This window comes from Nipponia nippon, unplaced genomic scaffold (assembly GCF_047370975.1).
Source record: "Nipponia nippon isolate SJK-2023a ecotype South Korea unplaced genomic scaffold, ASM4737097v1 scaffold_18, whole genome shotgun sequence".
Taxonomy (NCBI): domain Eukaryota; kingdom Metazoa; phylum Chordata; class Aves; order Pelecaniformes; family Threskiornithidae; genus Nipponia; species Nipponia nippon.
This window is the reverse complement of record NW_028262334.1, coordinates 4,053,412-4,075,616: the sequence shown is the minus strand read 5'-3', so window position 1 is coordinate 4,075,616 and position 22,205 is coordinate 4,053,412. Positions and strand designations below refer to the sequence as shown.

General features: G+C 46.8%; 3 protein-coding genes across 16 annotated transcripts in view; 2 read left to right on the top strand and 1 right to left on the bottom strand.

Moving 5' to 3' along the window:
- Positions 1-762: 762 nt before the first annotated feature.
- Positions 763-16,729, top strand: CDK2AP1 (cyclin dependent kinase 2 associated protein 1). Of its 8 annotated transcripts, none has more exons than XM_087754632.1 (4): positions 763-1,149; positions 12,025-12,131; positions 12,988-13,114; positions 15,903-16,729. In XM_087754632.1, exons 1-4 carry the CDS (start codon positions 942-944, stop codon positions 15,968-15,970), a joined length of 510 nt encoding a protein of 169 aa, XP_087610758.1. In that variant the 5' UTR covers positions 763-941; the 3' UTR covers positions 15,971-16,729. The 8 variants fall into 8 exon arrangements, with proteins under 8 accessions (XP_087610758.1, XP_009471212.1, XP_087610760.1 ...); XM_009472937.2 differs by lacking the exon at positions 763-1,149 and adding an exon at positions 2,320-2,777; XM_087754634.1 differs by lacking the exon at positions 763-1,149 and adding an exon at positions 3,518-3,652.
- Positions 16,669-21,825, bottom strand: MTRFR (mitochondrial translation release factor in rescue). Of its 4 annotated transcripts, XR_015704095.1 has the most exons (4): positions 21,726-21,825; positions 19,045-19,355; positions 17,456-18,339; positions 16,669-17,016 (listed from the first exon to the last, which is right to left on the bottom strand). XR_015704095.1 is itself a non-coding variant. In XM_087754639.1 (3 exons), the coding sequence occupies exons 2-3, from the start codon at positions 19,318-19,320 to the stop codon at positions 18,127-18,129; spliced, it is 489 nt and encodes a 162-aa protein (XP_087610765.1). In that variant the 5' UTR covers positions 19,321-19,355; positions 21,726-21,825; the 3' UTR covers positions 16,669-18,126. The 4 variants fall into 4 exon arrangements, 3 of the variants coding, with proteins under 3 accessions (XP_087610765.1, XP_087610766.1, XP_087610767.1); XM_087754639.1 differs by having other exon boundaries at positions 16,669-18,339; XM_087754640.1 differs by lacking the exon at positions 21,726-21,825 and adding an exon at positions 21,604-21,721 and having other exon boundaries at positions 16,669-18,339.
- A 235-nt stretch (positions 21,826-22,060) lies between these two features.
- MPHOSPH9 (M-phase phosphoprotein 9) overlaps positions 22,061-22,205 on the top strand; it is a 34,070-nt gene continuing 33,925 nt past the window's right edge. For all 4 annotated transcript variants that reach the window (XM_087754734.1, XM_087754735.1, XM_087754736.1 and 1 more), the window contains exon 1: positions 22,061-22,192. The gene's annotated coding sequence lies outside the window, so the exon portion shown is untranslated. The remainder of the gene's footprint in view (positions 22,193-22,205) is intronic.

Below are 22,205 nucleotides of genomic sequence, written 5' to 3'. Positions count from 1 at the left end.
TCTTGTGGGGCTCAGGCTGAGCTGGGTACTGGCGGAGAGGTTGTCCGGGTCCCGAGCAGTTATATTGGTATAAACCTGCAGTAACATAACGTTCGAGATTAATTGACAGAAGGAGCAAACCTGAGTATCTTGCAGTGAAAAGGATGAGTTCTGAAGTGGCATACGCAGGCTGGAAAGCTTCGCAATTGAACCTGCAAATTTAATTTTTTTTTTTGGTGGGGAAGTTTTACTGCTGCTTGCAAGAAGAAAATGAGTCGATTATCAACGAGATTCATATTTATTTGTTAATCTCTCAGAAGTGCAATCTACATTAACCTTCAAGTGGAGAGAAATAGTGGTTTGAAAGGGGGAAGAAAAAAAAAAAAAAGGCAAGGCAGATTTTTCCGTGGCGGCATCTGGGGAAAAAAAAATCTTTTATTCTAAAATTATCAACAGGTATTTTCCATAGAAATTAGCGGGGGGAGACGAGGAGTAAATCAGAGGTGAATGCCTGCTTTGAGGTGAGGGGGGGAGGCGGGAAGGCAGCGACGCTTGGGCCACCCTGAAGGACGCGTCAGCCTTTCTCCTCTGACAGGGGCTGCTGGCCGCGGCCCGCCCGGCGCAGGCAGAGCCGATTTAAATGCGAAGTTGTGCCAAAACTTTCCGAAGTTAATTAAACCCCCACACGCCCCCCCCCCCCCCGCCGCCGCTCGTCGTCGTCGTCGTCGCCGGGCTCCCCGCCGCCCGCCTGCCCGCCCTCCCCTCCCCGCCCGGCTCCTCGCACGGCGGCGTCCCTGAGGGGAGCTCCATTGTCTGTGAGGGGATGGCCGCGGCACCCCCCGCCGCCGCGCCCCCTCCGCGCCCCCTCCGCGCCGAGGTGCGCGGGGCGCCGGGCCGCCGCGGCGGGTGGCTGCCTCGTCTCCCCCAAAGTTTTTGGATCCGCGTCTCCTCATGATGTATGGATGATATATTGCATTGTGGGTGTCAATATAACTGACGGCCATATTTGCCGGTGCTGCTACTGCTGTAAACAACCCAAAGTGTCTGGGAGACACGGAGACGCTTCACTGAATTTCAGGACGCTTCTCCTCCTCCCGCTGGCCATGTCTCTGGGAATGTCTTACAAGCCCAACTTGAACGCCCACATCCCCGGGACTCCCCTCAACCCGGGTAAGTCCGCGGCGGCAACTGGGTGGCAAGTTTGGGAGGCGTGCGGCGGGGCGCCGCCGTGCCGCACCGGCACCTGGGGGGAAGCCCCGGACTCGAGTTTTTGCCCAGTCCGGTATGGCGGGGCAGCGGCTCCGCGCCGGCTCCGCGCCGCCATTACCAGCGCCCGCCCGCCGGCCGGCGCCGTTAGCCCGCACCGCGCCGCCCCTGCGCGGAGGCGCCGCGCCCGCCGGGCCGACCCCGCGCCGCCGCCGCCGCTCCGGGGCTCCGGCCGCCGGGTTTCCTCCATGCTCGGCTCCCCGGGGCGGCTGATTGATCTGGATCAGGAATATTCCGCCGGCGCCTCAGCGAGGACCGCTGCTGGCGGGACGCCGCAAGTGCCGCTCGCACCGCGCCTCGCCTCACACGCGCGGCCGCCGAGCCGCTCTCCTCGGGCGGAGGGGCCGCCCCGGCCGCTCTCCTCGGGCGGAGGGGCCGCCCGGGACCCCGGCCCCGCACCCTCCGCCGCCGGGGGGGAGCCGCCGGCGCTTCGGGGGCCCCGCGGTCCCCGCTCCCCCCTCAGAGTCCCCCGGCTCCGGGGAGCAGCCGGGGCGGACGAGCCCTCTCTGCTCGCTGGAGATTTTTTGGAAGAGGGGCCAGCGGTCGCTCTTTATTTCTTGCAAAAACCCTTTTTAGAAATTATTCCTCTTCCTTGGATCTGTACAGGAGTCTTTCCAACTTCCCTCTCTAAAAAGTTTCCTTGATGGCATTAACTTTTTTTTTTTTTTTTTGCGCTACATTCCCCCCTGTTTTTCCCCCCTCCCAAATTTCCGAAGGCAGCAGCAGGCGAGCGGGTTTCCCGTGCCGAGGCGTTGCTGTGGCAGTGGGTCTGGGTCGCGGGCAGCCTGTGTAAATCGGGGCAGCCTGAACAAAGCCGCAGCAGCGATTGCTTCGCTGTGGGATATTTGGAGGGGATCTCGCTCATCTCTGCGCGTCGGCTGGTATTAAACAGAACCAAAATGGAGAAGTTGGTTCCGACTTAAAAAAAATAAGATTCCCGTCTCCCTTCCCCGCAGCCCCAGCCTGCAGGGCTGGCATCAGACCATCCGCAGCCAGAAATCAGGCTGATTTTTTTTTTTTTTTTTTTTTTGAGAAGGGAAAGTTTTGCAGTTGGGTTTAGGAGGGAGGGAAATCTGCCTCGGTGATTTTTACAGCGCCGTTTGTGGTTGTAATCCTGGGAGATTGATGAACGAAAGGGATCAACAAGATGCACCTCTATTCTAGCTACCAGGAGAGCAGCAATCTTATTTTACTGCAAGGAATCGTCTCCAGCTGGTGGATGAACCCAGGTCCCTGTGCCTCGGGCACTTTGATCCTGCGTGGGGCTGAGCTCAGTGGGGCCGTGAGCGTGGCAGGGCTCGGTGTGCCGGGGCGGCGTGTGGGGAGCACCGCGGGCCCCCGCGCCGCTCTGCAGAAGGGGTCAGGAAGCAGGGGATGTGCTAAGGATTTTTTTTTGACAAAAAGCAGAAGTGTCACCGGAGGAAAAAAGAAACAAAACAAAGCCCAGCAAGGGAAACCGTTCTACTGTCGGCTCCCACGAGAACCTGTGCCTTGCTCTCCGGAACAGCCATAAAATTGCAGGGAAAACAAAGGTGGTATTTTGCGATGGTGGGTGAGGGGTGGGGATTAGGTCATGCTATGGGGGGGATCCGAGTCTGGCTGCTCTGCGAGCGAGGGCTGCAAATTCCCGGGTCAGACATGCTGCTCACAATGCGAGCCGAGTGGTGAAGTTTCCGTCTCCCGTCCTCTTGCTGCCGTGTCTGTGTGCTTTCTAACGCTCCGGCTGCAATCAGGGTTTTAGATTCTTTCATGCAGTTTTATCTTTCCCTTCTCTCTCTCCCCCCCCGCCCCCCCCCCCCCCGCTCCTTTTTTCCTCGTAATGGCAAGTTAGCAGCAGTTTGCTGTCATGCTGGAACTATTCCTGTCTTAAGTTGTCCTCTCTTCTGAGTTCGGATCATCCTCAACACCCCCAGAATCTTTTCAATGAAAGAACGTCCTCCTCTGAATCCAAAATGGGCTCTCTCTTCCCTCCCTGTCTTCTGCCATTATCCTCACGCACCAGCTCTTCCTCTAGCTAGTGGTATTGCCAGCACCGTGGCCTAAGGCCAAGGGAGTTAGACAAAGCAGTCCTTGCAGTTGCACATATCGCATTCAGAGTGATATGACTGCAAATGGCCCCCTCCTTTCTGGAGCTTAATTCTGAGTTGAAGGAGATTGCTTCTTTATTGTGCTTGAATTAAATGCCCCCCAGCCAGGAGCAGAAATCCTAGGTTTGCTTCCAAACCTGAGGTAAAGGACCCCCCCCCCCCCGCCCCGTCCTGCAGAGGAGAGGAAAACAGGAAATCTGTCCCTTTTGGCCTGAAATCAGCCCTGCAGAAGCCTCTCTGTATGAATGCTGAATATTTTGGTCTCGGCCGACGGAGGGCTCTGGCCAGCTGTGGATCTCACAGGGATTTTCCTCTGGGAGGTAATGCTGCTTCCCTGCAGTGCAGGGCTTCTGGTGCAGGAGTATTTGGAAAGGCAGTGTCGACTCAGCTCCTGGAGCTGCGTCCTTGCTGCAGAGCTAACTCCTTTCAAGTTTAGGCTGAGAGTGGCCGCTCTGCAAAATCGCGTTTAAACTGCGCTCAGTAAGTGGATCAGTGAGATGAAGCGGTTGTGGTTGGTGGGGGACCGCGCTCTGTTCTTGCACGGGAGCTTGTTGGGGACTCAAAAAGCTGGACTGAAGTCCTGAGGGAGAGGAGCTGTTTGGGGGGGAGAAAATATGGGGAGGAAGCCTCCGTGGGTTGTCGGCAGATCTGGGGATGACTGCGGGTGAGGAAAATGCAGCTGCTCCGCAAGTGACTCAGGATGCTGGAAGCATCCGGGTGCTGACTCCTCTGCCTTACACCAGGCTGAGGGAAGAAGAATGTGTTGTTACAGCAGAATTTGGTGCCTATTCCTCTTCCCCATTGCCCAGGTCAGTGGTGACACTTGGCCCAGTGTGCCTGCAATCAGGCTTTGCAGTGTTTTGTCCGAATTATCAATCACCTTCCTGGAGGGCCCGTGCTCGGGGAATTGGGCCCCTGTGTGTAGCACCCCAGGCTGTCAGTTCCAAACTGTGCTCGGGGAGCCCTATTTAATCTCCTGCACAAGCACCTTCTCTGCCTGGGTGGTAAAAAGGTGCTCTGTTAGGGACCTGCGGTGCTGTGGCTCTACCTTCCCAGCCTCAGCTGACCCTGCAGTGTCCCAGGGGAACCTCTGTTACCCTTTCTAACAGCCATCGTTTGATTTGTTTGTATTCTCTTGCTTATCATACGGAATCCTGTGAAGTAGTTTCCTCCTCGTCGATCTTGCGTTTCATATTGTTTAATTATTTCTCTCTAAGAGGGCCAGCTGCTGAGCTGAAGTGAAGAAGAGCATCTCCATTGACTTCAATGGAACCAGAGAGACTTACACCAGCTGTGAACTGGTCTGTAGTTTGTCTTTCCCCTTGCTTCCATGTGCTTTCTGGCTCTGTGGATATTCACCAGCATTCCTATTTTGTTCAGAGTATGCACAGGTCAGAGAAAAGTAGTTTTAAGGTACAGAAGCCAGCGGAAACAGCTTGGGATTTTCCTTTGGTTTTATTCGAGTTCTTGCAGAAATGTCAGGTTTTAAGACAAACTCTGTTCCTGTGATAAAGCTTAAAAACTGTTGTATGTAGGATCTGGAAACAAATTCCAGCAGACTGTGACAAGTGCAGGAGCTGCGTCTTGGCTCCACATGAACAAGCGGTGACCTGTACGACAGGTACCGTGGTAGCTGAGGACTCACAGGGCTGTCAGTGCACCTGCCGCACCTCACAGCAACCAGAAGTTTCTTGGTGAAAATTCTCACTGAGAGGTGAAATGAAAATAATTTCCCTAACTGGGGCTGTAGCTTGCAACTGGAGAGACTGATTTCATTCAGTCCTGAGAAACGATACCAAGCACACTAGGCCGTTTGTTGTATTAGTGAGACTGCAGTGCAGGCTTGCATGAGCAAATGGCTTGCTTGTCGCCCTTTACGGAGACAGCTTATGTTTGATATTGTTGTCCGTATTGAGAGGTTGTTTTAGGAGTGGGAGTACTGGAAAGAATACTGTTTGTAGGCAGAGCAGAGAGCAAATTGTTCATGCCTTAGCAGAGGGGATAATTTCTAGGAAATACACTCCCCCCTCCAATTCAAACTGAAATTTGCTGGTTCCCTGATCTCTGGAAGTCCGTGCGAAGTTAAAAATGATCTGAAAAGAAGCACACTAAACATGTTTTAGAATTAACAGTTTTCAAGTGGACTTGTTTGGACATTTAGAAAACCGGCATTTTTGGCTTTGTCTACTTCAGTGTTTAGCTTCAGAGGAATGGTATGGTTTTCACAGTCAGCAAATCTCCTCATCGTCCCCACCCATCACATGTTGGTTGAGTTGCGAAGTGGTTTTGGTTCATGCTAACTTGATTCCTTTTGGATAAAAGTAAACCAGAAGCTCTACTTCAGTTGGGCAACACTGATGCTCCATCCCTTAACGGGAACACAAGGGTCCAAACCAGCGATCGGACAGCTTTGAACCATACCCACAATACAGACACCTAGTCCGGGGGACCAGACTGAAATCTAGCCTTAAGTCGTACCCACTCATCCCAACTACATGTGGTGTACGTGTACCAAATGCTTTCCTCTTTTGATCCTTTCCTGTTGTGCCAAATAACTTGTTAGTGTAGAAATATCCCGTGTCTTAAGCTAGAAAAGAAGAATGGTGGGGAGTCCAAGTGACTGTCTTTTGTTTTTTCTGATTTAAAAAAAAAAAAGAAAGGCAGGGGGGTAGGAAGAGGAGACATAAAACTTGACTGTTATCCACATGGAAAGATTAAATAGAACGAGGGTACTAGAGGAAAGGCCCAGACTGTGACAGATCAAAAGAGCAAGGCCTCTGGCTGTTACGATAAAAGAATGTCCTAATTCCTGAGAACGTATTTATGTGTGTGTGCACTGGATTTTTTAAAAGGAGATAGTTTTATTCAAAGAAAGGTCTGTTTCTTCCACAAGGGCTGTTTAAGGGGGAAGTAGTGGGTGAAAATATAACTTTCACAGCCAGTGCTATAAGGAATGTTTTGTGCAAATGAGAAAGGGGTCTATTATTTTAAATTAAAAAATTCATTGGAAGGTTGGGGAAAATGGGGGCTGTCTGTTTTCGCTCTGGGTTGGCAACTCCTGTAGAGTTCAGTGTGTGGCTTGGCTGTGCAGTACATCTGCTTGCATAGACATGCACGTGGTGTCCCATGGATGGCAGGGAGTTCTTGTTGAACTTAGGCCAAAGTACGTAGAGGGCTAAGGAATCAAATATTCTTGTAGCCAGCCAAAACACTACAACTGTGATTCAGGCTGTGTTCAGATCCTTGCTGCAGAAATGGCTGGGCTAATTGAAGATGTTACCGCTCCCCCTGTGCTTGAAGGTGCCTCGCAATGGACTTTGGCAGAGCAGCTTACGTGAACATTTCTCATGTGTTTTCTTGCAAAATTGTCCAGTTTAGAACAGTAGAATTTATAATCTCTCAGTTAAAATATTCCAGCCCGGTTGTCTCATACCACATACCATCAGGAATCAAACTGCCGTCATCTGAAGCAGATGAGGAATGTCCTCTGGTCGTGTGGCAGAGGCAGTAACCTCCAGCACCCGGCTCTATATAAAGAGGTGATGACCGCCAGCCATCTAAATGGCAACAGCCTTTACGTTGCAAGCAACCTCAGCATGAAGAGGCTGAAATAGAGGTAGAAGCAGTGAGATTCCACAGACTCTACCATGTACCTTGGATAAACTTCAGGCTACAGGTATCTCTTCTTATATGCTGTCATGTTGACGTGTGGAAAGAGTTTGTAAAATGGCAGGAGTTTACCTATGCGGTTTTATAGGACCTTACAAAGTACAGGATAGTAGAGAAACACATTTCCAATGGGGTTGGCTCTTGGCTTGTCTAAGTCAGTTCTACATGAGTAACTTGGTGAGTTGAGTAACTATTCCTGATTTTACTTGTTTGTGAGAGTAAAACAGGGTGGCAGCTGAGCTGTGTAGATGCCATAGCATCTGCTGGGAGTGGATCAGGTGAGTGTACCCCAGCGTTCCTGCTCCCACTGCTTCCTCGCAGGGTGCACAGCAGTCTGTCTTCCCAGTTATTTTTCCAGCAAGCAGCAGCAATAGAATTAAGAATTAGAACTTAGATCAGCAAATTGGTATCATTGCTCAGGCTCAGAGACAGTAGCAAAGTAGCTGAAGGGATCCCTACAAACCTGTCAGAAATTAACGGGAAGATTCCTGGTCAGTGGGAGTTTAGGCAAACAAAGATTGATTCTAGATCCTTTGTCTCCCAGGGTGTTAATTTGGGCTCGGAGAGACTGCTGGAAGGAAAAAGAGATTTTGACACAAAGATCTCATTTCTGTTTGCTATATTGTTAGACCCCCCCCCCCCCAATTAATAAAGATTAATATTGATTAACAAGAAAATCACTATATTTTTGTGAGGAAAAATGCTTCTGGCAGTCTTCTGTTTGAATACAGAAATAAACGACATTGTTGGCACAAGAATAAATGGGTATATAAAAGGTTTTGTGTACATTTAATTAGGAAAGTGGAGGGAGGAAAGTGTGTATATTAATTTAGGTTTTAAACAGCAGCAAGCACTAAGACAATTTGGGATGTGATACAGGGTGGCACTTAAATTCAGTACCAAGCACACTCCCTTTTCGATTCTGTCAGTTCTTAACTGTCTTGTCTCCATTGTCATTTTAACGTGAGAGAGCAAGCCTCAATTTAAATCCCCCCTCCTTTTTTTCTCTCTAGTGAATACCTAATAATCAGACTGATTTTTGACTGGGTATTGACTGTGAGACTTCCTGGCCTAATTTTTCTTGCTAACTATAATAGCAATAGCTGGTGATTTTTTTTTTTTTTTAATCTGAGATATACAGGATGTTCAGACATGCAGATGTATTTTGGGTTAATTGAGTAATAGTCATCCAAGACCCAGGGCTTCTACTTGAGATTAACATACAAAGTGATAGGTCAAAAAGCTCAGGGTCTGTTACCCTGTGAGATACTAATACCCCCACAATTAATTTAATTTTCATGATTGCATCATCTTAAATTGAGGTGAAATCAAGGATTTTTCATTTTTTTTCCCCCTCCAGCCGAGTTTGACTGGCACAACTTCTGACATGGGGGTATGGAGGCTGGTACCATGGCCAAGTCAAATCCGTTTCTTTGTTCTCTGGGCCTGCTGCTGCTGATAAAGTGGTCGGCGCATGGCATTATGTCTTATTACATTTTTGATGCAGACTGCAAAGAAACGGGTAAACTCACCATGGTTACCACGATCTGTCATTTGGCAGGGCATGCCGTACTCAGCAATGGCCTCTAGTGTCTGCAGCACAGCTCTGCATATGTCGTGGGTACAGTAGACAATACAGCACCCCTGGCTGCTGAAGCGACGCAACTCAACTGATCTGACTGCTAATTCACAGAATCACGGAATGGTTGGGGTTGGAAGGGGCCTCTGGAGATCATCCAGTCCAACCCCCCTGCTAAAGCGGGTTCACCTCGAGCAGGTTGTACAGGATCGCGTCCAGGCGGGTTTTGAATATCTCCAGAGAAGGAGACTCTACAGCCTCCCTGGGCAGCCTGTTCCAGTGCGCTGTCACCCTCCAAGTAAAGAAGTTCTTCCTCATTTTCAGGTGGAACTTCCTTTGTTTCAGTCTGCGCCCGCTGCTCCTTATGCTCTCGCTGGGCGCCACTGAAAGGAGCCTGGTCCCGTCCTCCTGACACCCGCCCTTGAGATATCTGTAAGCGTTGATAAGATCCCCCTCAGCCTCCTCTTCTCCAGGCTAAACAGACCCAGCTCTCAGCCTCTCCTCCTAAGAGAGATGCCCCAGTCCCCTAACCATCTTTGTAGCCCTCCGCTGGACTCTCCCCAGTAGTTCCTTGTCTGTCTTGAACTGGGGAGCCCAGACCGGGACACAGCGCTCCAGATGGGGCCCCACCAGGGCAGAGTAGAGGGGGAGGAGAACCTCCCTTGACCTGCTGGCCACGCTCTTCCTACTGCGCCCCAGGATACCATTGGCCTTCTTGGCCGCAAGGGCACGTTGCTGGCTCATGGCTAGCTTGTTGTCCACCAGGACTCCCAGGTCCTTCTCCGCAGAGCTGCTTTCCAGCAGGTCAGCCCCTACCCCGTACTGGTGCGTGGGGTTATTCCTCCCGAGGTGCAGGACCCTACGCTTGCCTTTGTTGAACTCCATTAGGTTCCTCTCCGCCCAGCTCTCCGGCCTGTCCGGGTCTCGCTGAGCGGCAGCACAGCCTTCTGGCGGCTCAGCCACTCCTCCCAGTTTTGTACCATCAGCAAACTTGCTGAGAGTACACTCAATTCAAATCAGGATCAATGCTCCAGCTCTGGCGGCAGGTTCTTACTCATAGTCGCCTACTGAAATTTCTTGTTTGTTTTTGTCATTCAGTGTTGACTGAGTCACTGCTGGATTCAAGCTCCCATGCTGAGACCAACTACTGTCCGCTGCAACGCCGGATGTTGCAGGCTTGCACATCTGTGAAACCTTCTTGGTCAGCCCCTAGATTCACCGCTTTGTCTTGGCACACCACGTTTCTAGTAGGGTTTTCTTTCTTATCTAGACATACCCTGCTGTGTTATTCTGTACAGACCAAGCGCGTGTCATTGCTTAAATCAACATAATCCGAAACAATCACTAAATTACCTGTACTATATTATCATTAACCAATCTGGTGGCGATAAACTGGTTTTTGTTTGCATGGGCTGCAGCTAAGGTTTGCTCAGTGGGTAGGGCAGGATTCCTGAGCCTGGTCGTCGGAGTCCTTGCCTTAATTCTGAACCAGTCTGGAGCTCCCAGGTCTTGTATGTGACTGCTTGCAATAACAGTTCAGGAACAAGTCTTTGCAGGATGGCTCTTTTGTTTTATTGTACATGAGGAAAAAATCGCTTAAGTCTTTCTCTGCTTAATTGAGGTAATTAAACCTTTTTACCTTGCAGCACAAGGGACTCATTAATGTTTTTGAAGCATTTTGAAGTCCTTGGGAGGAAAGATGTGGTTTGCTGTTGTGTCATGTTTGATAACTGTTGAAATTCAGTCATCTGAACTTGAAATATCGACTGGGTGGTACATACACAAATCTTAAAATTGTGCATGTATTTTGAGCTGATAATGTGAAGAACTAATTGAGAGAATAGCTGAAAACTGTGGTGTTCCTTCACAGTGCCGTACTCTATGGGCGTGTTGTTTAGGGTTTTTTTGGTTTTTACTATGCTTTAGCAAAATGTGACAATTAGCTCCATGTGAAACCTTAGCAACGGAAATGCAGATTGTAATGCCATAAAATTTAGCAGCTCAGTTAAAGAGAAACCTTGCTTTTTTTAAGATGACCTAGTGACCAGCCCAATTTGCCTTTTTTAGGATATCACATCCAGTTAACTGGTTAAAATTAAGAACACGCTCCCTTCTTGTAATGAAGACAACACCACGATAATGTCCTGTGATTAATTCTGAAGTGGAAAGAGACTTCCCAACTGAGGACACGAGTCTGTTCCACTCTGTTCACATTTTTTACAGTGTAACTGCTGGCACTGTCTTTCTGTGGTGAGGCGAAAATAGGAACGAAATCACTTGCAACTTTAAAACAAAGCTAGAGCCCCAGTGACTTTTAGCATCAGTTTAATTTAGATTTAAATGAAGGCTGGTAAATGAGATCTGTTCCTCATATGAAAGACAGTTGGGAATATGCAGCAAAGGAGTTTGTAAGGGGGAAGATTTTTTCAGACAGCAGGCAGTCTGTGTCTGTGCCTACAGGCAAAGGCAGCAGCATCAGTGGATACAGGGGCACTTCAGCTGCGAGAGGGAACAAGTTGAATCGTGTCATGCTCCCCTAGTCCTGAGCGCACAGTCCCTAACCAGCAGGTCCTCTAGCACTGTTGTGAAATGGGCAGCATAATTAAGCCCCCTAAGAAAAATCTAAAAATTGTTTCTCAAACCCAAATTCTTACCGTTGGAGGGCGAGGGGGAAGAAGTGTTTTGATTGTTCATTTCTGGAGCAGTTTGGCAACGATCAAATTAGAGTCTGTTTCTGTAACTCTTAGTTGACTCAAAGCCCTGTAGATCTGAATATAATCTTTTATGACTTCAGAAAAAGTAACCATAACCCGAAGTGATGTTATTTTTCCTTTGGTTTACTTAGATAGCACAATATGACTGGCTAAAAACGTCTGATATCACACAAAGAGGAATAATGGTAGCACTCTTCGCCTCCGATGCCATACAATGAGCAGCAGATCTGATATACCTCAACTGACTGTTCCCTAGGAATAGTTTTGGCATTGGCTGTAAATAGTACTGAGGGTAACTTGCATTGACCACGTGATGACACTTTGAGTTGCAAAATTACTTTCAGATAACTTGCACTGAAAAAGTAAAAATAGCACAGTACATCGGACTCATCTATGTGGAATGTATATATGCAAAAATAGGGCTCCTTAATATTTACAGTTTGTCTAGGCAGAACAACCTGTCATGCTACACTCTGTTTCACTTTTAGGCAAACAATTTGCACTGATAATGTTGCAGGCCGTGCTATTTTCAAATGTACAGCAAACGTTAGAGAAGCATTAATTTAACCATTCTCTTCCTAGCAAATAATGACTCCGAAATGGCATTAGTGGGCTTAGACAAAGGTGAGAGGTCACAGCTTTAGAAAAAAAGTGATTTAAAACATGTCCCAGTGTAACAGACTAATTAATCTTTAGATAATAACGGATTTTTTTTTCTTTTCTCTTACAGCTGGGAGCGTTCACTCTCCCTCCACAAGTATGGCAACATCTGCGCAATACAGACAGCTTATAAATGACTACGGACCCCCATCTCTAGGCTATACACAAGGGATGCAGGTACAGCTCTGCTTGTTGTTTTCCTTTAATCAGATCACTGACCCTACGTTTGCGTAGTAGCATGGATTGTGGCCTGTAATCTGAGGTGTTCCTCCCTCCCACCAAGATCTGAAATCAAACCCAAATGGCAGCCTGATTCATCGCACATGTCTTGGGATCAAATTAGACTAAGCAGAGTGCTGAGTGAGATTGGTTACTAATTAACTGTTAGTCCCATCCTTTCTGAGTCATGGTGAAACATTTCTTGAATTATGTTCTGATAGTGAGGGCTCTAACATATTTCAAAATTATTTGTTAAAAAAATGAGGTTTTCTATACTGTTTTTCTTCGGCAAATTTATACTCTGAAATTTAGTCTCATGAAATGTGTGTCACAGACAGTCCTACGGGCTGCTTCAGGAATCTGGTGGTAAACTTTCTGTGAAAGGTATTTGACTTCGTGGGATTTCCCTCATCATATGGGCAGTTTTGTTTATATCTGCTTCTCCCTCTCCCTGCCTAGCTAACTTCTCCACAAAATACACACCTAAACATGGAAAAAGCAGAGAGTTAAATAAGCAGTTCTCAGTTTGCTGTTCTTGCAGAACTGTTTTCACTTCTGTCCCACTGAAGGTCCCAATCTTGCAGCTGCATCCTCCCAGTCGATCCCGATTTTTGAATGGCATGTAGCATTGCGTCCAACTGTAGCAGCAACCGCAAAAAGAAAATCATGTTTATATAATAAACCTGAAATTCTATTCTTTTAAAAAGTGGCTTCCAGGCTATTTCTGGTCCTCCATGAATTTCCAGTTGCTCTTTGTCGTAATTGCTTTGGTTTTAGCAGTATTTCATTGAGATTAATCTACTTTCAACTACAGGGTACCAGCAGCAGTCAAGTACCGCAAAGCAAATACGCAGAACTTCTAGCTATCATAGAAGAATTAGGAAAAGAGATTAGACCCACGTACGCTGGGAGTAAAAGTGCGATGGAGAGGCTAAAAAGAGGTAATGTTTAAATGTATTAAAAATAATAAATTGTATCACATACACTTTGTGCACTGACTGCTTGTAAACAGCTTCATGACAACTGTTTCCTTTGAAAGGAGACAGCTGTCTTGAGATCATTAAACTAGGTGTATTAACGAGCAACTGAAACCTTGGGATACTCTGTTCATGCTGTATTTGATAGATAAACCAGTGACCAAATGTGTTTCATGTGCACAAGGGGAGTTTCAGTTCATAATGCATACCTTATTTTAGAACGCTTAGGGTGTCTAATGGAGATGTGCTTCTAGGTTCCTGGTGACTTACTTGCCCCTTCAATTCCCTTTTCTCCCCAGTCTCCAAAATATACAACCAAGCATTGTTTACTTCTCCTTGTTATACATCACCCGTCTACTTGACCCAAGCGTCTTTGCTAAAGTGCATTTTGCCTAAAGAAGTCCTACGTTGTGGTAATTCGCACTGAGGCTGGTGGAGAGAAGAGCCACAAAAAAAAAAAAAAAAGAAAAGTTGTCAGTGAAGGCTGTTCAGACGGAGGTGTCAAACATAGACCTTCCTCCTCTCTGTGGGGTGTCGGGCTGCGTAGGCTCCATTACCTCTTGTCAAGTGGATGTCATTAGGAGTCCACTAGGAAGAGACGTAGAAGCTTTTAGGCCTGGCTGATGAGGTCCCTTCAGCTTTGCTTTGTCAGCTAAAAGGGGTAATAAATGCCCTTTCCTTGCAGTGTAAAAGAAACCCCCGCATGCCCCACTGCTGACATCAGCTTGACATTGTCCTCTGCAGGGGACGGGGAGGGATATTTCTGAAGGAGCAGTGGGACATTCCAGTGCTCCAGCTCCTGAAGTGACCCTGAAAGGCCATGGACAGGCGTTGTGCTGGCAGTTCTGTCCTTTCCCAGTATAACGTGGTTACCTTTTCCTCCCTTTCCTTGGTCCTTGTGCTGAGTTTGGCTCATGCATTCAACCCTGAATGAGAATGTTATTGTAACAGACTAACTTCACCACCTTGCAAATCCCCCTTACATTTACCCAAGACTACAAAGCCTTATTTAAGACTCAACCATTATGGGAGAGTAATATATCTGCCGTGACATGCAATAAAATGACTAGTAGCTGTTCTGGGAAAGGATGCAATAAAGTCTGCTGATGAGTGGTAAGTGGAATCTGGCCCAGCTAAAATCAATGTTGCTGGAGTCTCTCTTTATTGCGTTGCCTGAGTCAGTATTAATAGATCATGAATGGCCATAGGCTAATGGGGACAACATGGGAGAGACCGGGAGAGATGCAGGCTGAACGGTTCGGTTCGGTGAGGAAAGTTGTTTTGCTGCTTCTTGCAGTGAGTGTTTCGATCGTTGGCTAACGTAGGTTTAAGATGCAGTGCTGCCACCGTGACTTGCCAGTGTTGCAAGGAATCCCAAATAAATACTTTTTGCTGCCATCTTTTGGTCACAAACACACCTCTCTCTCCGTTTTGGGAGCCTAATGGCTGAAGGAGCATGTGCAAGTGTGAGAGCAAAAGTGAGTGAGGGTGACCACGTGACGTGACGGCAGCCTCCATGGCCATGTGGAGGTTATTCCCGAATAAAGTCCCTGTCCCCAGCTCCACCCGCTCCTAAGCACAGAGGCTACTGACCTCTAAAATTGGCCAAATTCCCAGTGTTCTACATAATTCAGGGTAGTTCTGCTGCATAAACTGGGCGTCCTGCCACCAGATCCAGGTCTAATGTGCTGCTTTGAGTACGCGTTTCTGCCTCCCACGGCTGCGGGATGCAGCTTTGCTTGTCTGTGTCAATTTAACCCTCTGCAAAGCCTTGTGCCCGTCAAGTCCCAAGTCAGTACTCCTTGGATGTAAAGGCTGTTGCCGTGATCGGGGCTGGCAGCCTTCTAGAAACAGAATCCATTATCTCTAAATAGAGATTAAACCTCATCTATTGCCTTATTGTCCTTTCTCCACCGTGCTAAGGAGCGTGATTGAGCAGAGAAATCGCCTTCTATCTTGTCCTGTCAGTAAAATATAACCTCGTTTGTTGTAGAAAAATCTGTCCGTCTCATTTTAAAATCTATCTTTCAGCAGCTCTGTGAACACGAATCTAGATTTAGTTCCAGGATTAAGAATCAAGGTCCAGATTGCTGGAACTCAAGGCAAGAGGACTTGTAGTGGAAAATTCCACATTATGTCTATCAGATGAGAGTAGACATGGCAGCATGCAAAGTGGTGATGATTTACACTGGGAGCTGAGCCAGTGTTAGGAGGGTAACTTTTTGCACACACCATAAAAAATTTCTTCTTATCTTACGAGAGACACAACTTGTGTTTGAGCAGTATTAGGAGGGCTTGGATTTTGATGCATCCTTTCAGAGGAGACCTGTCCCAAGGTATTAAGATTTTAGAGCTTGCTAAAATGACTCCCCAAATAACTTCATGTTTTTTTCACTCCACTGTAGCAAAATAACTCACAGGTAGGTAAGATTTTTTTTTTTTTCGTTCTGTTAAGTCTCTGATTTGAAATAGGCCTGCACTGCACATGAAGACGTACCTGTCACTGCAGACCTGCAGATCTTACCAAGCTCCGATTCCTGGTTTAGTCCCTTTTCAATTCATAATGCCAGTCTGGGAAAGCAAACTTGTTTAGCAGCAGCTGACGTTTGGGAAGCGAGGGCTCTCTCCCTTTCTGAGGCATGCTGTGGTAGCCTTGGCAGCTTGGGACAGAAATACATAAACCTTTCTCTGGACTGTCATTGCAAGTGTGACCTGAATGAGGTGATTTAAAATATGTCCAATTCTTTTGCAGGCATTATTCATGCTAGAGGATTAGTTCGGGAATGCTTGGCTGAGACGGAACGAAATGCAAGATCCTAGCCCGCTAATTCAGTTGCAAGATTTTCCATCTCTTAATGAAGAAAAAGTAACACTTATTCCTTTTGACTCTTGAAACATTCAGATAAATTCCTTTATTTTGAATGTTTTGCCTTTCTTGTTTTGCCCTTACAAAAATGTATAGTTAAGAATGAGAAAACAAGGATTTTTCAACTTACTGAGGGTTTGCATTTTGTAAAGACGTTAAAACTCCCTGAAATGTTTCTAAAACATGAAAACTGAACTGCATGCAGAGGAATGCTCTTTCTCTCCCAGGCTATATTTCAGTTCTCTCCTTATCCAGCCACAGGCTCATTCTGTTTTTTTCCTTTGACTATATTCACTTAACCCCAAACTGTCAATCTTTCAAAGTTTGACATAAGCTCTAAGGATTTTTTTTAATAAATGCAGAATAGCATGCTGTACCTAGTAGTCTGCTAAGTCACAATTTGTCATACAGCATAGACCCTGCTTAGAAATAACCTTCCCCTTCTCTTATTTTTCCTTCTTTGTTCGTTTTGCATAAACATTTGCATGACTGTTAGTGCTTTGAAGTCCATTTAAAGTGCATGAGTTATATGGAAAATAGGGAAACCTATTAAATAATAACAAGGTCCTGGAAAGCTAATTTCTGCATTAAGGCTGGAGATTTCAGTTTAAAGTTTGCCAAAAAAAGAAAATTCTGGATAAATGACTAAAACTGTTATTTGCATCTTTGTATGTATTTATTACTTGACGTAATAAAGCTTATTTTCATTAACAGTTTGTATTAAAACTATGTACAGTCAGTTTAATATCAGATTCACACTCCATGAACAAGAACTCCCAACAGATAAAAGATTGAACCCTCAGGCAGGAGGCTCAAGTTCGGGAACAGACAAGGGAACGAGCCTGCAGGTTGCTGGAGAGTTTCCATCCACGGTGCAGTCCGGATGCAGTCGATCTCTGTAAGAAAGCGGTGGAGTTGCGAGTAGTCTCCATTGCTTTCAAAACACACGCTACGGCTTCGGTTCTTGAGGCGCTCTGCCCTTCACTGCTGACGGTGAGCACTTGGTGGCGGCCGGTGAGGGTGCGGTCCAAAAAATGAAAGAGAAGTTCTGGTTAAGCAATTGAGAGTTCTTAACAGGATCAAAATAGGAAAGTACACTTCACCGGTGGCTCCAGAGTAATGGGAGCAAAGGAAAAGCAGCTGCGTGTATTTGCATAAAATGGGCAACTGTCAAAACGAGCGAAGATGCCAAAATGCCCAAGCTGAACTGCAGCACAGCATAAACATAATAAATGACTGTAATTCACTATTGTACAATCAAATCGAAAGCCGGAGGAAGATGGGATATCTAATACATATGGAGCTATGGATACTTGAAGAAAATACAGCGTTAAGAGGCAAAGTTAATTACTTCACAGCTTGGATGAACGGGATTCTGTTGCCGTGGGAGGCAGCTTCCAACACACGTTGTTCTTTATCTGTAACAAACCCGATTTTACCTTTGAGCTGGAAGAACGCGACTGAGCAACCCTCACGTGCAGGAGTGCCTTCCTCCCCCCAGTCCTCGTCACCACTCCAGGTAAGAGTTGTAAAGCTTCTCTTTAAACTTCATTCAGAACTGAGCAGGACGCGGCCTTTGTTCAGGTAACGGATCCGAAGGAGGCAGCCAGTGACTGGCGTCTCCTCTATCAGCACATCTGGTTACACCGTCAGAACCAGTGCCTAAACCCGGTCACTGTTGATAAAGGATTTATTGCCTGAGTAAGGATGGAAGGTTAGAACTTTGTAGGGCTGTTCTCCATAGGTACTGGAACTCCTACGAAGCAGCATAAGGTATCGGCCAGGGAGAAGGAGGTCTATTGATTTTTTTTTTTTTGTCTCCGTGAGCAATGGTGGAAGGTTTATAGTTTCTTTTTAACAAGGATTGGTGTATCATCTTCTGAACTTGGCAGAAAAACTGGTAGCTAAATGTGATTAATGAGATGATGGCAGACTGGAGTAGGAATACATGACTGCTTTTATCACCTTGGTTTTACAGTAATAGCAGGTCACTGCTCGATATTTCAGTTGCGCTTATGAAGCCCGACATCATCTGTTAGTTTGAAAACTGTGTTTAGGTATAATTACAAACGTTTCCCTTACCTACAAGGTAAGTCAGTATTTAACGTGTTTATTTCTTATCCAATTGTTGCATCTCTTTAAAGTGCTTTTTCCTTTCTAGGTTTTCCTTTGCTCTTCTTTTTTTCTCTTGCTTCTTCTTCTCTGATGCTTTCTTCTCTTTAAATACATCGCTATCTTCACCTTTGTAGAAAAGGTCAACTTTTTCCTGCAGGATTTCTCTGGCTATCTTTCGGTTCTGCTCCACTGATCTTGTTTGATGACACTGAAGAAAGGCAATAGGACATTTTTACTGGAACTTTAACCTGTTTATTCTTTTGCTTTCCCCTTCAGTCTACATATTCCTGCCATTACAGTAAAGAAACCCCCCTCTTCCACAAGCCAAGAGCATCCTCGAACTGCTGGAACTTTTGTGTCCAGGTGATATATTTTGGAGAGGCTGCCTGATAATTATTTGCTACTGTAACTTCTCAGACTGGCTTTTGCATTAATCTTTAATTCTGTCAGCGAACAAGATTGCTTCCCTATTACCTTGGAAAACAACTTCTGAGTTTAACTTAACTGTGTCTTCCCCTTGCGATAAGGAAGCAAAGATTAATTTCAAAGTATTAACCCACAAGAAGTAGGTAAGAGTAATGCTCAACAAGAATGCAAAGCGAGTATGATCAGCTTGTTAAGGAAGACATTCTAATTACTCACAAGAGGGACAGGAATGTGACAGCTGCCACTGCGAGGCAGCTACAACGGAGGTACACTGTACTGAAAACTAGAAAATAGAACTGCATGTGAAAGCCAGGAAGATCAGCTGTGACCCCAAGTTTATTTATTGATTTATAGCCAAAACTGCTGCTTGCTGAGGTTCTTTACATACATATAAACTTTTCCTCCATGACATTTGCACTTTGTGCTATCAGAGGAGACACGGAAGACATGATGAAATTTGTGACTTAATGAAATAAAATATAATTACCTTTACTACAATCCCAGATGGAATATGCTTCAAGACAACACAGTTGCTTGTCTTATTTGTGGCTTGACCTCCTGGGCCATCACCTCTTACAAACTGTTCTTTTAGTTCTGCCTCAGTTAGTCCAAGGAGATTGAAAGAGTTCTTCTTTCCTGCTGCCTGAAGTAAGGGCACTCTGGGCAGGGAAAACTGCTGCTTCCTCAAAATCCACGGTCTCCATGACGGTGTTCGTACTTCTCGCAGTAAGAATGTAAAATGAAATAAACTTGAAACATTCATACAGAAACGACGACACGGTTCCTCTGGAATGAAACCTGAAATACAGGAGGGGAATGGAGTTTGCCATGAGAATCCTTGTTTTAAGATGATCTAGTTTAGCTGCATGTCTTGAGTGATAATTTGATATTCAGATTTATTTTCAAGGATATTTGAACTGGTTTCATAGGAAATGGAATTTCAGTTCTCATTGCAATTAGGTTTCTTAAAATAGACAAGATGATTATTTTGTTGTTGAAAGTGATCTGTAAAACAGTAAATAAATTAGTACTCTTACCAATACTAAAGCTACCTAAAAAAAAAAAAAGAGCGGAAAGGATATTTCTGTCTTGCAGGCTGACCTGTACCGTCTGACTGGGAAGCCTTTGCTGACACTCCACTCGTGCCCAGGTTGTGTCTTGCTGGCAACAGTACCTGCAATTCACGTGTCACCCCATGCTGGAACTACATCGAGGGAGGACAGGGGAGGGTGCAGGAGTCCCCCTCTGAGGCTGCCCTGAGCAGGGCTCTAAGCTACTGAAAGAAACCTGCTGGACGAAGCAGCAAATTTACATAACGTAACTGGCCCAATAACGTCTTGGCTTCCCGTGTTCGCTGGCTTAGAGTCATGGAAGACTGCAAGGAGGAGGTGGAGGGAAAACAAAACGATCCATAAAAGGAACGAGAGTGTATGCAGAACACTTCTGTCCTAAGGATACGGATATCAGAAGTCAGATCTGGCAGAACAGAGCTTGAGCAGTTTCAAAGAGTCAGAATGCAAAGGTGGATTTTTACCGGCAAGAATGATGCATGACTGCTCAGTCAGAACGGCCAACTAAGGGTACGCAGCAGAACTCTGGTCTGTATATTTACAGTTGCAGATTGATTTATGATTTTGAGTTCCGAGATTCCTTTTTAATGCTAGGTTAGTACAGGAAACAGAGTAATCCGTGCCTAAACGGATTACATGATCTAGACTTGACCTTGTTCCATTACAGTGGTTTCCAAATTTTGAGGTCAGGCTGTAGTGAGTGGTTTAACCCAGCAAATGTGGAAAACTCTTCAAATCCTAAGTATTCTTCTCTGTCGAGCCTGTTCAGCTTGCCCTGCCTGCTCTACTCTCAACTTTCTATATAGTCCATCATGTGACTTTGATGGAAGAAAACGAATTGAGGAGGCAGCAGACCATCGGGTCTTCAACTACTGCTTCACGTGGTGATTTTTCCTAACAAAGGCAGAAAAGCATGCATGGAAGTATGTGTCATCCTCATGGATAATGAGAAATGACAGGTTCTACTGCTGTCAAATGGCACTCTTCAACAAGGCATTAGGTGAGCCATTAAAACAATACATGCTGTTATGCTTGAAATATTTTATTTGATTCAGAACAGCATGTGAAGACGTGGCACTTAGCAATAAACATCCATAAAAGTTGAACATAAGTGTTGAAATAAAAATAATTTCAAGAAAGCTTTCATCGGCAAGTGGAGATGTCCACTTGGTGGCACTAGAAGGTAGTAACGTGTTTGGTTTTTTCCTGCAAAAAACACGCAGAAGTTAGCAGAAGTACTACCTAGTTCTGAAGTGAGCCTTGACGCAGCAGCAGGTTTAATTTGGGCACAGTCAGTTTAAAGTAGCCTGTTTTGAAACCAAGACTGACAGCTCTCCGAGCTGCCTGATCTTAATGGAGAGGTCAAGGTACAATAATCGCATCTACTGTAAGCCTATTTCTACTGCTTGACATTATAGCTATAAAACAAGACTAAACCTAGAAGATATTAGTTTTCTCAAGATTTCACTTAGCACAGAAAGTCTCCAAGAAACACCTGCCTTACAATGCAAAAAGATCTTAAGATAATAATGCTTTAATTCTAAAAAAAAAAAAAAAAAAAAAAAAAAGAAGCCGTTGCTGATGAGATTTCTACGTGCAGACTACAGAAGAGCTGTGTCAGTAAGAACACTAATCTCCCATTTTTTAGACACAGAAGTGAGCAGCCATTCTCAGCTTCACTGGGATGGCCGCAGGCCAGCCGGACGCGTCGGCGATGACGGCGCAGTGACATCACGCGCTCCGGATAGTTCATTAAACTGTGTTTTAAAACAACTGTTTTGCTGAAAAACTTGCACAAACAACTGCGTTTGTTGCCCCACGCGCCCAGGAAACAAAGCGAGTAGCAAGATCTCCGCAGAGGCTCCAGCACCGCCTGACGGCCGCCACACGCCGGTCAGGGCAGCGGTCCCTGCACCACGACCACGACCCCGGCCCTCCCAGGCCCGCCGCCTCCCCGCCGGACTGAAGTCACCAACCGGGCCTCGCCGCAGCCCGACTCCCGGCCGGAGCGGGTCAGGAGGAGCCGGGGGAGGAGCGGGGGTACCGCCGGGGGCACCCCCCGGGACGCGCCGACCCCGGCCCCGCCGCCCGCTCTTACCTCAGGCGACTCGGGGCGAGCGCCGCCGCCCGCACTGCGCACGCGCACGCCGCCTCTGCGCACGCGCGCACCGCGTGGAGCGGAGGGCGTTACCGCCCGGCTAATTGGCACTTGGAAAGCCAATCGCAGCGCGAGGGGCGGTCTTATGCGCGCCTTCCACCCACTACCAATCAGGTTCTGGGAAAGCGTGCGGCGCGTAGCCGCACTAGCCAATCCCCTGGCGGCGGCGCGCGTCCTTTTCCAAGTAGCGAATCAGAGTGGAAGGCGCGGCCCGGCGCGCGGTCAAGCCGGCCAATCGCCGAGCGGGGCTCTGTCTGGACCGCCCTCTACCCCACCACGTTCGAAACTCGGCCGCCAATCGCCGGGAAGGAGGCGGCGGGCCGCGCCTGTTTATCGCCTAACGGTCGCTGGAGGAGGCAGCTCTCGGGCCGCTGCGGACGCCTCCTCGTGGGCTTGCGGAAATGCGGGTAGGGACCGGGC